The sequence below is a fragment of the Pseudovirgaria hyperparasitica genome, assembly GCF_010093815.1.
Source record: "Pseudovirgaria hyperparasitica strain CBS 121739 unplaced genomic scaffold EJ05scaffold_16, whole genome shotgun sequence".
Taxonomy (NCBI): Eukaryota; Fungi; Ascomycota; class Dothideomycetes; order Acrospermales; family Acrospermaceae; genus Pseudovirgaria; species Pseudovirgaria hyperparasitica.
Genome location: NW_022985564.1, coordinates 849,687 through 866,538, shown reverse-complemented (window position 1 = coordinate 866,538; position 16,852 = coordinate 849,687). Strand labels below are relative to the sequence as shown.

General features: G+C 31.3%; 1 protein-coding gene across 1 annotated transcript; it reads left to right on the top strand.

The window, feature by feature from the left end:
- Positions 1-9,110: 9,110 nt before the first annotated feature.
- Positions 9,111-9,320, top strand: EJ05DRAFT_443504 (uncharacterized protein; the record flags this gene model as incomplete). The annotated part of the gene is made up of 1 exon (XM_033742091.1): positions 9,111-9,320. A coding segment is annotated over one exon (210 nt), but the record flags the coding sequence as incomplete, so codon positions are not given.
- Positions 9,321-16,852: the final 7,532 nt, after the last annotated feature.

Below are 16,852 nucleotides of genomic sequence, written 5' to 3'. Positions count from 1 at the left end.
TATATACAACTACTATATACGTGTAGAATTAACTAGTAGGCCACGTACTCCTTACGTACTATAATAAATTACTAGCTAGAGCCATAGGGGGATACGTAGACTCTAGTACGAGTAACGTAAGAAATAGTATAGCACGTAGAAGAGGTACCTATAATACGATAGGTAGCCTTAGATAGTAATCTAAGGCTAAGATAGATACCTATAGGGAGAGCTAATTATAGATACTTAGAATAGATATTCTAAGTAGTCTACTAGGTAATTAGAAATAGAATATTAGTATTCTAAGTAACGTACTAAACGCTTAGAATAAGCATTCTAATTAGAGGATCTTAGTAGAACTATATAGACCCTTTAGACCTAATCTCTAGAGATAGTTCTATAGTAATTAATTTAAACTTATACCGATATAATTACTACTTTACTCGCCTACTAGCTAGTTACTATTTATACCCTATTAATACTTACTATAAACCTACTTATACTCCTCTAAGCCTTCTAAGTACCTTTATCTTTAGGAAAGCTAGGATACTCTATAGAACGGACTACTTTAGGGATAAGCCGCATCCTTATTAGAGAAGGTTTATTATACGTGCCTAACATTATATCTATAGAATTAGCTTAAGTTTATCTATAAAACTATATCTAGAAGAGAGAGTATATCTCTACTCTAAGTATCTAGAACTCTACTATAATTTAGAATAGACTCTAGAGACTAATTATTTATATTACATATAGAGAGGATTACCTAATATATAGATATCTAGAAATAATAGAATATATTAAGAATAGACTACTAAATATTAAAAGAGTATAAGTATTTAAAGAACACTTTAGAATAAATAGTAAGGAAATTCTACTACTATCTTCTTTAGCTAGCTCTTAGACTACTCTATAAGTAATTCGAAACTATATAGTAATAGTTTAGAATAGCTTAGATTAGTATAGAGAGAGAGTAAAGGTCTCTATATCCATAGTAAATATTAATACTTTATAGAGAATACTAGTATATAGTATTAGTACTAAAACGGTAATAAGCTACTATAAGGCTTTAGTAGATAGTAACTTAGAAGAAGAAATTATACTATCTAGGGGTAAGAAGAATAGATATATAGAGTTCTATAAGTACTTTAATATAGCTAGTAATAGATATATTTATAAAGAGATAGCCTCTATAGAATCTATAGTACTTATAATCTTAGAATAAGAGATTATAAAGAATATATCTAATTATACTAAGAAGAGAAAAATAGCTTACCTCTAAGGGATATATAAAGAATAATATATAAGAGTTATTAAAGAATAAAAAGATAGTAAAAAGAATAGTAATTAAGAGATATCTAGATAGAAGCTAATAATACTTAGAGATAAGATAGATAAAGAAGACAACCTAAACTCTAGTTAAAAGTTACGTGTTTAAGAAGTTAAGCTTAATAACTATCTATATAAGAGGTAATAACTAGATATAGAAGCTAGTAAAGTATAGCTAGTATATATTCTTAGAATAACTATAAATATTACTATTAGTAAACTACTAAGCCTTAATAGTAACTTATATTATATAGTATTTAAGAAAGGTATCTCTAACTTTATAGCTAGAGAGATCTATAAGATATAAGAAGAGAGGGCTAAAAAGAAAGAATAAAATAACTATACTATAGCTTCTAAGATAAATAAACTTAATATATTAACGCCTCTTTATATTACTAGGTTAGCTATTATATAGTAAGATATTAATTAGCTTAAGAAGGGGATTATAAGACTAGTAGCTAAATACCTATATTATTCTATAGAAGTTAGCCCTAAGTAAATAATAAGTATAGTACTATTTAATAGTAGTATATAAGTAAATAGTATTCGTCTAGATACTATAAGATATCTTAGACTTTCTATATCTTTAATACTACTATATATAAAGAACTTAAGTCTAGTAAGTACTACTTAATATAGTATACTATTTATAGATATAGTATAGTAATATCTAATCTATATAGATTAAATTATTATAGCTACTTTAATATTTATATATACTAAACTTATATAAGAATTATAGACGTAGAAGAGTAGACTAATAGGTTATAGAAGGGTTTAGAAATATATTTAAAAGGGTAGTCTACTCTTATAATAAGGTTAATTTCTAAAGAGTAGGAATTAAGTATATATAGTCTACTTATATAGTACCCTTACTTAATCTAGCTAACTTAATCTAGATCTATCTATTACGAGACTATACTAGACTATAGTAGTCTAGTTAAGTCTATTCTAGTATTAGTCCTAATAATATTCTTCTTCTTTTTATATTTTACTCTAAAGTACTTAACTATTATAGAAGGCCGTATCTATAGCTCTATATATATATATCTCTAGCTTAATTACATGGTATATTTATATACTTAAGAAGGACATTTCCCTACTTATTTAGAATAACACGTACTCCCCTATTACTAATACTTAATTATTTAGCTTTTTCTTATGTTTATAGGCTTCTATAGATATTGGTTAATAGATATAGTTATTAAGGAATTAATTATAAGTATCGTATAGACCCGTTCTATTATAAGAGAGCTAATAAGACGTTATATAATTGAGGAGAGCTTATAGTATATAGAAGAAATAGACGTATCTCTATTACGTCTACTATATTAAAGAGTAAACCTCTTCTCTCTAAGGACACGCCTAAGAATAGCTAACTATACTATATATAAATCTATAATTCTATAAGCGTTATATTTATATATACATCTAATTAAACCTATATAATATTATTAATAGCCTTTATATTAGTAAACTTAAAACTCTAGTTTACTTTTATTAACTTATATACACGCTTATTTCTTACTTTCTAGCTACTACCTTAGAGGTAGCTCTACGGGTTATATAACTACTATATAAACTAAGTGTCAGGCACGTAAGGAGCACGTGGCCTGCTAGTTAATTATACATGTGTGTAGTAGTCGTATATAAGTAGTATACTCCACCCTTAAAGTAGTAGCTTTAAGATTCGGTCCTTTTAGTATAGTTAGTTAGTACGTGGAGCCCGCCTCCTTATATAATCTTAAAGCTACTACGGGGTCACGGGTTTAACTCTCGGTCTAGTTAACCGTTATTAAATTTCACACGATTTCGTTTAGCTTGCCATGTTACGTATACTTTATGCACGTAACGGATAACATAGTAGTAACGTTACTACGGTAAGTTAGCATATCTAGTACTAGAGGCGGCATTACGAGTATTAGTTATATATACATATCGTTTATACTAGGCCCGTTACGGCTAGTTTAGTTTATCTTTCGTAAGGTAGCATGCCCATAACGCGTAAGGACACGCGCCTTTAAGAAGGGAGATAATGTTAGGCACATAAGGAGCACGTGGCCTACTAGTTAATTATATATGTATATAGTAGTCGTATATAAGTAGTATACTCTACCCTTAAAGTAGTAGCTTTAAGATTCGGTCCTTTTGGTATAGTTGGTTAGTGCGTAGAGCCCGCCTCCTTATACTAAGCTTATATTTAGTTCTCTTATTCTAAATTTTCTTCTTTAGTATATCTATCTTACTCTTAAGATAAGTTATTAATTTATATACTATCTTCTTTAGTTTAGGCCCGTTTAGGTCTAGAGTAGTCTATTCTTATTAGAGCTAGTTCTATAAAATCTATTTATATTATTATAGTTATTAATTTAGCTTTCTTATTTACTCTTAAGACTAAACGAGTATTCTATTCTTAGATCTCTAGCTAATATATATATATAGATATCTAATACTAGTTCTATTTCTAAGTCTATCTCCTTCTCTTATAAGACTTACTCTAAAGAGATTATCTCTACCCCGGCTATACTAGCTAAAAAGTCTACTTATTATAGTAGTATAAAGAAGCGCTATAATTAAGAGAAGAAGGTAGCTAAGGCTACTACTACTACTACTATCTATTACGGGAATACGACGTATACATAGATATAAGAGTATTTATAGAATATAGTAAGTTTAATAAGAGAGGAAGCTAGAGTCTACTTAGCTTTCTTAAGATATAGAACGGAGTATACTATTAAAAAGAAGTTTACTTAGCTTTATTAAGTAAGGAGAGAGTAGTAGCGCGGGCGTAGTATACTAGCGTTAAGTATACCTAGAGTCTACCCTTAATATTATCCCCTCCCTCTACTTATTTATTACTAGAGTCTACTCTAGTTATAGGCTACTTATAAGTAAGTATTATCTAGCTTATTTCTACTAGCTTTCTAGAAAACCATTAATAAAGCTACTCTTCTATATCTAGTTATTATAGTAGTAATTACTATCGACTTATAGTAATACTTATTATTATATATAACGCCGCCTAATATAGGCCTTAGTAACTAGACTTAACGTCTACTATTGGATTATAGCGCGTATACCTTCTATTAAAAGAATCTATTTATTAAATCTATTATAGATTATTTATAAAAAAAACTTTCTCATACTCTAAGAGACTAAAACTAGTTAATTCGGGGCGATATAGCGATCTATAGACATTAATCGATAGAGTATACTAAGTATAATAACTTCCGATATACGTACGTATATATAGTATATAATACACGACGGTACTAATATATAGAGATACTATATATATATATACTTAAAAACTATTTAGAGTAATAGATATAGACTACTACTAATAAACGCTAACACGCTAACCCCCTTTACTAGTTAAGGGCAGCCCTTAACTAATAATTATAGCGGCCTCCGGTACTAATATACCCTAGCTTCCGCTAGATATACCTCTACTACTAGTATAATAGAAATAGTTATATAGTAGTATATTCTAGAACGACTAAACTACTATCTAAAAAATGAAAAATAACTAGAGGCGTAAAGTACTATAGATAACTAAGATAGAGAGAACTCTACTTACGGATACCCTTATAGATAAGATTAAATACTAGATAGTATATATAGAGAGGGAGGTTAAGAAGAGAGAGACTACCCTCCTTAATATCTTCTAGAGCCTAGTCTAGAATATTAAGGGGCTTACTATAGAAGTAAAATAGATACCGGAAACGAGTCCGGAGTCTAGACTAGACTAAATTAAGGCTAGTCTACTAAGAATCTAAGAAGGCCTTACCCGGGAGAGACGCCTAACTACTTAGATATAAGTTATAGTACTATTAGATAGTATAACCGGGATAATCTAAATACTAAGGATATCTATAGAAGAAGTATATAGCGTATAGATTATTATCTAGAATAAGAAAGTCCTTATATAGATCTAGAAGGTATCTCTAAAGAATATTATTAATAAGATTAATAAATAAAAAGAGATATAGTTAAATATAGTTATAGCTAAACTTACTCTAGAAGATATAGTACTAACTACTACTACTAATATAGTCTAGTAGACTATCTTCTATAACCCGAACGTAATTAATAATATCTTCCCTAGCGCCTCCGTCTACGCTAATATATATCTAATATAGATATATATAGTCTCTATCTAGGGATATATTATTAGCGCTAATAATATTAAGTAAATAGAATAATCTAATAACCGGAAGTACTCTAGAATTAAGATTATAAAGGTATAGTAGAAGAACGTATAAGAGATTAAGGTAAAATTAAAAAAGTACTCTACTATAATAGTAGAGCTCTAAGACCCTACCCTCGCCTATTAGATTATATAGAAAGGCTTCTTAGCTAAGGGAGAGTTACTTATAGTAGAACTATAGAATAGAGCTTAGATAATAATCTAATACTTTAACTACTAGAGATAAAGATATATAGGGTAGAGATACTCTTAGAAGGCTATCTATAGATAGTACCAATAGAACTATAGTACCTAGAAATACCTATATAAAGTCTAAGGGGACTATATACGTAATAAAGATACTACTAAGTACTCTAACTATAATAGAAATTACCTATTATAGTTAGTAATATATATAAAATATAAATAAGTTACTAAGTATATTAACGCTATAAAGGCGAGAGAAGTAAGGTAGATATAATAGGCTATAAGACCTCTACTATCTACTCTAACTATACCTACGACTATACTAACTACCTTATAAGAAGGCGGGTCTAACGTATAATAGTATACTATATAGAGAAAGATAGGGTAACCCTAGTATATTCTTAAGGTAGCTACCGCGTAGGGATAGTTACGCCTTAACACTACTAGTATATAGATTTAAGCATTCCCTAGCACCTAATAAGGAGCTAAGATATACTTATTATTATAAAAACTTCTTTTACATCCCTAAGAGGCCAACTTGGTCCATTCGGGGTAATATAGCGAGATACATACCTTAATCGATAGAGTACACCGAGTACACTAACTACTACCATATACACGTACATGTAGCGTCGAAACCAAGACGTTATCGCCGTATAAAGATATATACACACCCTCTTAAAATCCTCACGGAGATAGAGGCACGGACTACGCTACTAGAACGCCGATACGCCAACCCCCTTTTATTAGTTAAGGGTAGCCCTTAACTAATAAATATAGCGGCCTTAGGCACCGACATACCCCGGTATATACCGGATATACCTCTACCGGTACGATAGAAAAGGCCATATAGTAATATTACTAAGGGCAACCATACACCTATCTAAAATATAGAATACACCTAAAGGCGTACGCCGCCATAGATAGATAGAATAAAGGGGACCCTAAGAGGGGAAACCCTCCTAGATTATATTAACTACTAGGTAGTATATATAGAGAAGGAAGCCGGAGAGGGCTAGAAGACCCTCCTATATATATTCTAGAACCTTATCTAGAATCTAAAGGGAATTATAGAGAAGGAGAAGAAGATATAACTAGGAGAACCGGAGGGTAGACTCGACCGAATAGAGGCTAGCCTACGTAGAATCCAGGAGGAACTTACTTAAGGTAAGCGCCCTAGTACATAGGTATAAATAGTAGTAATACTAGAGGCTATACCACGGGCCCCCCGGACCGGCGACGTGGCGTATAGTATACGCGTCGCAATCTAGGATAAGGACACCCTAGCATAGGTCTAGCAAGCATCCCCAAAGGATATAGTAAGTAAGATTAACGAATAAAAGGGAATATAGTTAAACGTCGTCGCTACTAAACTTATACTAGGAGGAGTAGTACTTACTACGATAACGAATATCGTGTAGTAGACTATCTCGCGCGATCCGAACGCGATTAGTAGTATCTTCCTAGGCGCCTCTATTAGGGCGGCCATATACCCGATATAGATATACTCTATATCTATAAGCGGATAGGTTATTAGAGAAGAGGATATCACGCAGATAGAATAGTTAAATAAGTGAAAATACCTAGGGATTAAGATTATAAGAGTATGGTAGAAGAATATATAAGGGATTAAAACTAGATTAAAGGCATACTCTACTATAATAGTAGAGCTTAAGGACCCCGCCCTTACGTATTAAATTATATAAGAGAGATTCCTAGTAGAAGGGGAGCTTCTTATAGCGGAACTATAGAATAGAGTATAGGCGATAATATAGTGCTTTAACTATTAGAGATACGGGTATACGGCATAGCGGTACTTCTAAAAGACTAGGTATAGGTGGTATCGATAAGAACATAGTACCTAGGAGTACCCCTATAGGACACGAGGAGAGGGCTAGAGGGATAGAGACACGGCGAAGTACTCTAACTACGACGGTAAGCACCCGTCGTAGTCGGCTACGTGCGCGAAACGTAAATAGATTACCAAATATATCTACTTAATCCGGATAAAGGGAGTAAGGTAGCTATAAATGATACGATCTACTACCGTTCCTCTCTTTACTATAATACTACTACTATAGACTACCTCCTTATAAGGAAGCGGTTAGAAATGGTAAACCGTCCCGAGAAAGCTAATAATAGAATAGCCCTAAGGAATTACTAAGGCCGCCGCCGTACGAGGATAGTCGCGTCTTAGAGGAACGAATATATAGGTCTATATATTCCCTAGCACCTAATGAGAGACTAAGATATACTTCTAATTATATAGGTAAACGTATAGTATAAATGTAAGAACTAGGCGATACTCCTCGAGAAGACCGGAGCTGTAATACTCGCTATATAGGAGCTATATAAACACTACTAGACGAATAAACTAATAACACACCTAGAATATTATATAATGAACCCCCTAGGACCGGAGAGGAGAGTCCTCTTCCATGTCTATAAGTCTATCCTACTCTTATTATAGTTATATACTAAACGGGATAACCTCCGGATAATACTACACCTCTAGATAAACATTAGACCCCTCCATATATATAATATATATAATTAGAACCGATCGCTTTAGGTGGATAATATACTTAAGGGTACTACTAAGCTAGGATAATATATCCTCCTAGGAGACTTCAATCTCTATTATAGCTAGTAGGGTGGACTAACCGTTACCCGCGAAGAGCTTCGAGCTAGAGAACTATACACCCGATACTACGGCTTCCTATATCTTCTTATACTAGTAGAATAGATTACCTAGCGAAAACATAAATAAGATAAGGGCGGATCTATACTCGACCTTACCCTAGCTACTAGACACATTTATAATAGGACTTAATACTACCGCCTAAGCCTTATATAGATAGACTCCGACTACGAATATATAGAGACTATAATAGACGTATCTACCCCTTAAGACTAACGAGGGCGATAGCTATAGAAGGATACTAACTAGGAAAAGTACCTAAAGGACCTAGAATCGACGATTCTAGACCCGTCTATAGTCGACGTATCTAATGGCCCGGCCATTAACTAGGCCGTGAATATACTCCTATAGGCGTACTAGGGAGTAAGAGATAAACACGTGCCGTACCGAATATATAGACCCCTAGACCCGAAAAGTATACCTTAAGTGCGAGAGCATAGGCGAGAAGTCCGGAGATTATACACACGCGTATACTATAACCGCACACCTAAAGCGTAGGATAAATAGAGAGAGGCGAGAAGATAACGAGATAAGGTCCTCCGTAACGAGCGACGTAAATAGTAGCGTATAGTCACGGATAGATATACACGTAATACTACTAGACTATAGTATATAGTAAAATAGGCTAAAAGTACCGCCTCCCCGACATCTATACCACTTATACCCCCTCTTATATATTAAGAAAAGACGTACTCTACGAGCCTTAAGAAAATAGAGATTCTACGAGAGATTATGTTCCCTCTTCTAGAATCTATAGACCTATTAGATATTAATGGTACGGAATACCCGGAAGCCGTAAGTATCCCTAGGGAAATCACGGACGATAATATACTCGGCGCTATTAAGATACTCCCGAACGATAAAGCGCCTAGGCTAGACGGAATTCTAAATCGATGCCTTAAGAGGACTATATAGGCGACCTTACTAATTATAGGCCATATATTCCGAGCGTGCGCCCGTATAGGATACTACCTATAGAGCTTCCGAACTATATATACGGTTATACTTCTAAAACTAGGGAAGAGTCTAAACACGCCGAAGGGATAGAGGCCGATCGCCCTTCTCTTCTACCTTAGTAAGGTACTAGAAGCTACGATTACTAAGAAGATAAGTATAGTAGTATAGGTACACGGCCTTCTCCTAGTAAACTAGAAGGCGAAGGTAGAAAGCTCCCTAATCACGGCCATTTAATACATCCTCGAGGTTATCTAGACTATATAGAAATAAGGACGAGTCGTTACGCTACTCTCCCTAGACATAGTAGAGGCGTTTAATAAGGTAAACTATATAAGACTTATCTATAACCTCCGGATGAGGCGAATACCTAAGTAGATTATATGATTTATATAGTCCTTCCTCGCGTAAAGGACTACTTAAATATATATCCCCGGATACCGAAGCGAATATAAGGAGACGGTATACGGCATCCCGTAAGGGAGCACCATCTCCCTAATCCTCTTTCTCTTCTTTATAGTAGACCTTCTTTAGGGAATAGAATATATAGAGGTAGTCGGATACGCGGACGATATATACCTCCTTACGGTCGATAGTAGTACTAGTAGAATATATACACGACTCGAACGAGACCACGAGAAATACGTCTAGTAGATAAAGTACTATAGAGTAAAATTCGCACCTAAAAAATACTAGCTTATATACTTTATTAACCGCCGTAGAGAATAGGCTACTAGGGAGGGGGTACGTCGCCCCTAAATTGATACCTTTATAGAACTACTAGCATAGAGTATACGTGCACTCGGCGTTATAATCAATAATAAGCTAAAATAGGGACCATAGGTAGTACACGCCGTCTCTAGAGCCCTCTAGATAGAAACCGCTATACGCTAGATTACGGTATCTACGTAGGGAATAGCCCGGGATAAGGCGAGATAGCTATACGTCTCCCTAGCACGCCTAGCCTTTATATATAGATATAAGTACTAGTATACGGCCCTTATATAAGCTCGGCGGGCAAAGCTTAAGTCTATATAAAACCGTATACTCCGCCTTATCTCTAGCGTATATAAAGCTACTAATATAACGCTCCTCCGACGCGAGATAAACATAATAAGTATATAGGACTTCTACTAGATATAGAGACTTATATACTTTACTAAATAATAAGTATAAGAACGTAGAGAAGATAGGGTATATACCTTCGCTATACTACGTACATATATCCGCGTGTATTACTAGGCCCTCTCTACTATAGAATAAACTCGAGTATAATATAAATACTATATAGAGGCGGACTCAAGCTAGACCGCGTAGGAGGTTTAAAATAACCCGGATACCGTCCCGAGCTAATAGAGCCCTAAGGAGCTTAGCCGCGTTATATAGTTATAGATCTAGGATAAATAGAGGGAGATACTTAAAGTCTAGTGGGCCTCCTAATAGGATAGGTATCTAGAATAGATCCGAGGGCCTTAGAAGGAACCGAGTAAATAGATATATAAAGGGCTAACGAAGGCCTAAGTATCTATACTCCTCTAAGCCTAAATAGGCGCTATAGGTCTTCTATATTACCTCTACTAGAGAGGCGTTCTAGATATATCTCCCTAGTATAAGGACTACGGCTAGAGAGGTATAATACGCCACTACCTCGCGACGTGCTCTAGCCTCTATACTCTAAGATAAGCCCTCGTCCGTATAATAAGGACCTCTAATATTACGCGATAGCTTAATAAGTACCCTAAGGACGTCGCCTAATAGATGCTCGTATACCTTTCTCTCCCCTAGTTCTAGTAGACCCGCGTATATATACCGGAAGAAGCCTAATATATGCCGGAAGAACCCCGGTATACGTCGGAAGAACCCTAGGAGAACCGCGATTATTAGTTAAGGGCAGCCCTTAACTAATAATCTCCGTACCTATACGTGCTACCTAAGGGTAAACCATTATAATATAGGCTATAGGCCTATAGGTAGCCCCTAGGGCTATATATATATAAAGAACGAGAGGATAGACAGAGCGTAGTCATGGATATAAGGGAGTTTTTCCTATTCGTAGGTTTCTTCTTATATAGTAGCTTAGACTAGAGGAGGCATGCGCCTATAGAGTGGTACTCTACCTAGTTTACTAATATTATTATTATTATTATTATATATATATTCTCTATACTCTAATAGATTTCTTAAGTAAATTAATATATTATCTAGGTAGACTATTAGAAAGTAGTTAAGGTATTCTCTTAGTACGTTATTAATTAGTACTTAGAATATAGCTAGTATATTAGTTAGTCTAAATAGTATTACTAGATATTTATAGTAGCCGTATCGAGTCTAAAAGGCTATTTTCTATTTATCTCCTTCTACTATATATATAAGGTTATAGACTTCTTATAAGTCTATTATAGTAAAGTACTAAGCCTCTATAAGTTAGTTCTATAATTTATTAATTTAGGGTAGAGAGTATCTATTTTTAATAGTAATATCGTTTAAGTATTAATAGTCTATATAGAGTTATTTACTTCCGTCTTTCTTTAGTATAAAGAGTATTAGATATTCTATAGGTAATTTAGAGGGTTAGATATATTCTTTTACTTCTATTTTCTTAATATATTATCGCGTTATTTCTAGTTATTTTTTAATAAGTTAGTATATATATCTTTAAATATAGGTGCTATTCCTAGTTAGAGTATTATTATATAATTATATAGGCTATACTTTAGTAGTCCCGTCTTAAGTTCTTCTTTAGAGATAATATAATATTAGTAGTATTCCTTTAGTATAAGTACGTCGTTTATTTTTTAAATCTATTTATCTATAGGCGTGCCTTATTATACTATATATTTCTTACGTAAGGGTCCGCTCTTTATATTACCTTACTTATTATTAAGCTTCTAAATATAATAGATAGACTTTCTAGTTGTTAGCGCCTTTATAGGTTTATTAATCTCTACTTCTTCTTTAATAGTTTCTAAGGGTTTTAACGTTCCCTAGAGTATAATTTCCTTAGTTTTCTAGTTAATTATAGGGTTAACTTCTTTAAGCTATAGTATTCCTAGGATTAAGTCGTATTATCCTAGCTCCGCTATATCTAGTTATAATTATTAGTATTCTACTATTAAGACTAAATCTAGAGGTTCTATTTCTAAGTATACTATTCTATTAGTATATTCTATATTAAGTCCTTTAAACATGGATAATTTATATAGTTCTTCTTTACTATTATAGGGTATTTTTAGTTTATCTACTATAGTTAGAGAGATAAAATTAGACTATACTCCGCTATTAATTAGTACCTTAATAGAGTATTTTTAATAGAGCTAAATTTTAAGAGATATTTATATTTTATTATCTAAGTTACTAATAGATATAAGAGATTTTCTTTTTAGCTTAGTTATTTCTCTTAGTATATCCGGCCTTTCTAGTTTTTTTATAGCTTACTAAGTTTCTATTCCATTTCTTATATAAGTTAGATTATAGATTAAACTTATTTCTTAATTTTGCCTAAGTCTACTTAAAGGTTATACTATATAATAGTCTTAGATATTAGATAGATTCGGCACGTAATATCCGGGCATTAGATATATTAGTTCTCTAGGTAAATCTTATTTTCTATCTATTTTAATATAAAGTAGTTTTTATTAGCTTCCTTAGTAATTATTTTATACTATTATATATCTTCGTCCTTAAAGGCTTTTAGAATTACTTAATTTTAATACTATTATAGGAACTATTTCTAGGTTTACTTCTTATAAAGATAATAAAGATAGTTATTATAGAGATAGATAACCTAGAAAGTCTTACCGTGTTCCTTATAGTAGGGTAAAATAAGTTAGTTATCTTCCGGTTAGGTTTCTATATCTCTTAAAGGTAGGTCTCTATTATCCTTACTTCTATATTTTCTATAATAATAGATAATATAGTAGGTAATAGAGTCTTAGTTTATTATTAACTTATTATATAGTTCTTCTATAGTAAGGTTTTCTTCCTTACTATCTTCCTTAATAGTACTTCCTTTAATTATTACTTCTTTAGATACTATTTCTTTAGTTAGTTTAGGTCTTCTTATTACTTCTAAGTACTTCTATAGTTCTATTTTTTTATAAAGTAATAGGGGTTATTTACTAGCTATTAAAACGTTTCTTTTCTTTAGATACTAATCTATACTATCTTTTTCTAACTTATATATAAAATAGAGGTTATTAGTATAACTAGTCTATAATATAGCTATATAAGATACTTCTTCTTTTTCTATAGCGAAGTTTTCTTATCTTAGTACTAGGTCTTTAATCTAATTTTTCTTATTCTTATTTTTCGGGTATTCGCGGGCGTAGTGCCCCTTTTCTTTATAGTAGAGATACTTACCTTCCTTCTTTAGTTACTCTCTTTCTTTATTAGATAGATATTTTATCTATAAGGCGATAAGCTCTATAGATATAGATCTATTATAGAATCCCTTATATAAGTAGTTTAGGGCTCTATTAATATAGCCCTTTCTTATATCTCGTTTAAGTATAGATTAAAAGACCTTCTTCCCTCTTTTCTTATAGCGTCTCTTATATAGTTAGTTATTAATCTAGACTACTAGCTTAATATACTCCTAAAGGTTAGTAGGATAGTCTCTCTCTCTAGAGATTTCGTCCTTAATATTATTATATAGTCTAGTATAGAACTAAAGAATTAGGGGTTCATCGTCCTATTCTAGCTAACTAGAGATTTATTAGAATTTAGAGGTGTAGTTAGATATAGATTTTATCTAGACTATTTACTAGATCCGTCTCTTAGCTATTCTTTATTTATCTATATCTCTAAAAGTTATCTTAATATATTTCTCGAATTCTTTAAAGCGTTTAAAGACCTTAGTAGTATTATTCTATTAATTCTATAGATTATTTTCTATAAAGTCTCTTAAGTAGGGTTTAAACTAAGCGAGTATATCTCCCTTTAGTAGTCTAGCGGTAAATATAACTTATTCTTCTAGGTCCTAAATTTAATAGGCCTAGAGGTATATTCTAATCTATATTAGGAATCCTTAGAGTTCGCTTCGCTTACCTTTAAAAGGTTCTAGGATTTTTCTTTTAAAGCCCTCTTTAGCTTTCCTAAGTTTAATATTTTTCCTTTAGAGCTCCGTGACTTACTCCCCTAATTCTATAATAAGATATCTAACTTATTCTATAGTTAGTACTTATAGAGTGGTTTACGAAGATAAGGACTATCTATTATTTACTATTTTATATTTAAATAGATAGTATAAATACTTACTTCGGAGTCTAAGTAGAAGTAATTAAACTATAATAAACCTTCTCTAATAAGGATGTAGCTTATCTCTAAAGTAGTCTATTCTATAGAGTATCCCGACTTTCCTAAAGGTAAAGATACTTAGAAGGCTTAGAGGAGTATAAGTAGGTTTATAGTAAGTATTAATAGGGTATAAATAGTAACTAGCTAGTAGGCGAGTAAAGTAGTAATTATATCGGTATAAGTTTAAATTAATTACTATAGAACTATCTCTAGAGATTAGGTCTAAAGGGTCTATATAGTTCTACTAAGGTCCTCTAATTAGAATACTTATTCTAAGTATTTAGTATATTACTTAGAATACTAATATTCTATTTCTAATTACCTAGTGGACTACTTAGAATACCTATTCTAAGTATCTATAATTAGCTCTCCCTATAGGTATCTATCTCGGCCTTAGATTACTATCTAAGGCTACCTATCGTATTATAGGCACCTCTTCTACATGCTATACTATTTCTTACGCTACTTGTGCTAGAGTCTATGTATCCCCCTATGGCTCTAGCTAGTAATTTATTATAGATTTCTACTATATACTAGGAATTAAGTAGAAACTTAGTACTATATTCTATCTATAAATAGATAGATAGATAGATAGAGTAGTAGAATTAGATAGTTAAGGCGTATTTATATATATATTATAACTATAAGTAGAATAACTAGGTAAGGTTAGTCTATATTATAGAATTTATATATAATAATAGCTAATATATATTAATCTATATAAGTCTATTTAAAGTAAACTTTAGTTAGAACTATAATATATAGTTCTTAGAGACTTAGTTTAAAGTAGAATAATCTAATGTTAAAGTAATAGAAATTATTATAGAACTATTCTAAATATAAAGAAGTATTATAAAGTTACTATAAGATACTATAGATTATAGTAAATTACACTATAATAAGGGTAGAAAACCTATAATCTTTAATATTAGGGATAAAGTTTTACTAAATAGTAAGAATATTTATAGTATTAGGCTAAAGAAGAAGCTTAACTATATAATAATAGATCTATATAAGATTACTTATATAATTAATAACTAGGCGTATAAGTTATAACTCCCTTCTATATTAAAGATATATAATATATTCTATATTACGCTTCTTAAGCTATTTTATATCTTATTATTACTAGATTATTCTAAATAGATACTATATAAAGTAGTTATATAAGAAGGTATAGATATCTATAAAGTTAAGTAGATACTTAGCTAGTAATATACTAAAGATAGTATATAGCTATATAAAATTTATTAGAAAGAATATAATTCTAATAAAGATCCTTAGAAACCTATAATAAATATTAGTAAAGTAGCGATATTAGTATATAAGTAGTAATTAATAAAGAAAGCTATAGAATTATAGAGAATTATACTAAAGTATAGTAATTTAATATTTTTTAGTATAGTTTAGTATTAAGGATAGCTATCTAAAAGAAAGAAGGTAAAAGAGATATAGATCTTTAAAATATTCTAAGGAATTAAGAAACTTCCTTAGAAAGTTTAAACTTAGAACTTTAAAAATTTAACTAAAAAAGAGACTTAGAAAAATAATTTACTAAGAGAAATAGACATCGAGAATTAGTACCGATTAGTATAGATTAGTATAGATTACTAAAGAGATTAAAGGAGTTATTATTAAAGAAAGATAAAATTAAGAAAGCTAAAAGAAAATATAAAGATCTATATAGATCTATATAAACTTATACTAATCTATCTAGAAGAAGTAAGATTACTTTAAAATTAAAACTAAAAACTAAAAACGCTAGATAAAAGAAATATATTAGTACTAATTAGTATAGATCTAAACTAATTAAGTTAGAGTAGAAGTAGAAGTACTAATTACTATAATAATTATATCTAATTCCTTCTGCTAGTTCTTATTTAGTATAGTATAGAGCTTTATAATATAAGTCTCTAGTCTTTTATTCTAATACTATAAATTCTATATAGTATATCTTATAGCTATAAACTTCTCTATAGAAACCTATAGAGTAGTGGGACCTAGGATAGAGAGAGATAGACTGGCGTGGGTATGCTAAGAATTATATAAATTAGTAAAAAGATTTAATAATTAGTATAGAACTATATACCTTTAGTATAGAAACTTCTAGATTAGAGCTATCTTCTCTAAATTTATAGCTCTTTAGTATATATAAGAAAGGAACCTTAGCCTTTTTACTAGAACCTTTTCTAGAAATT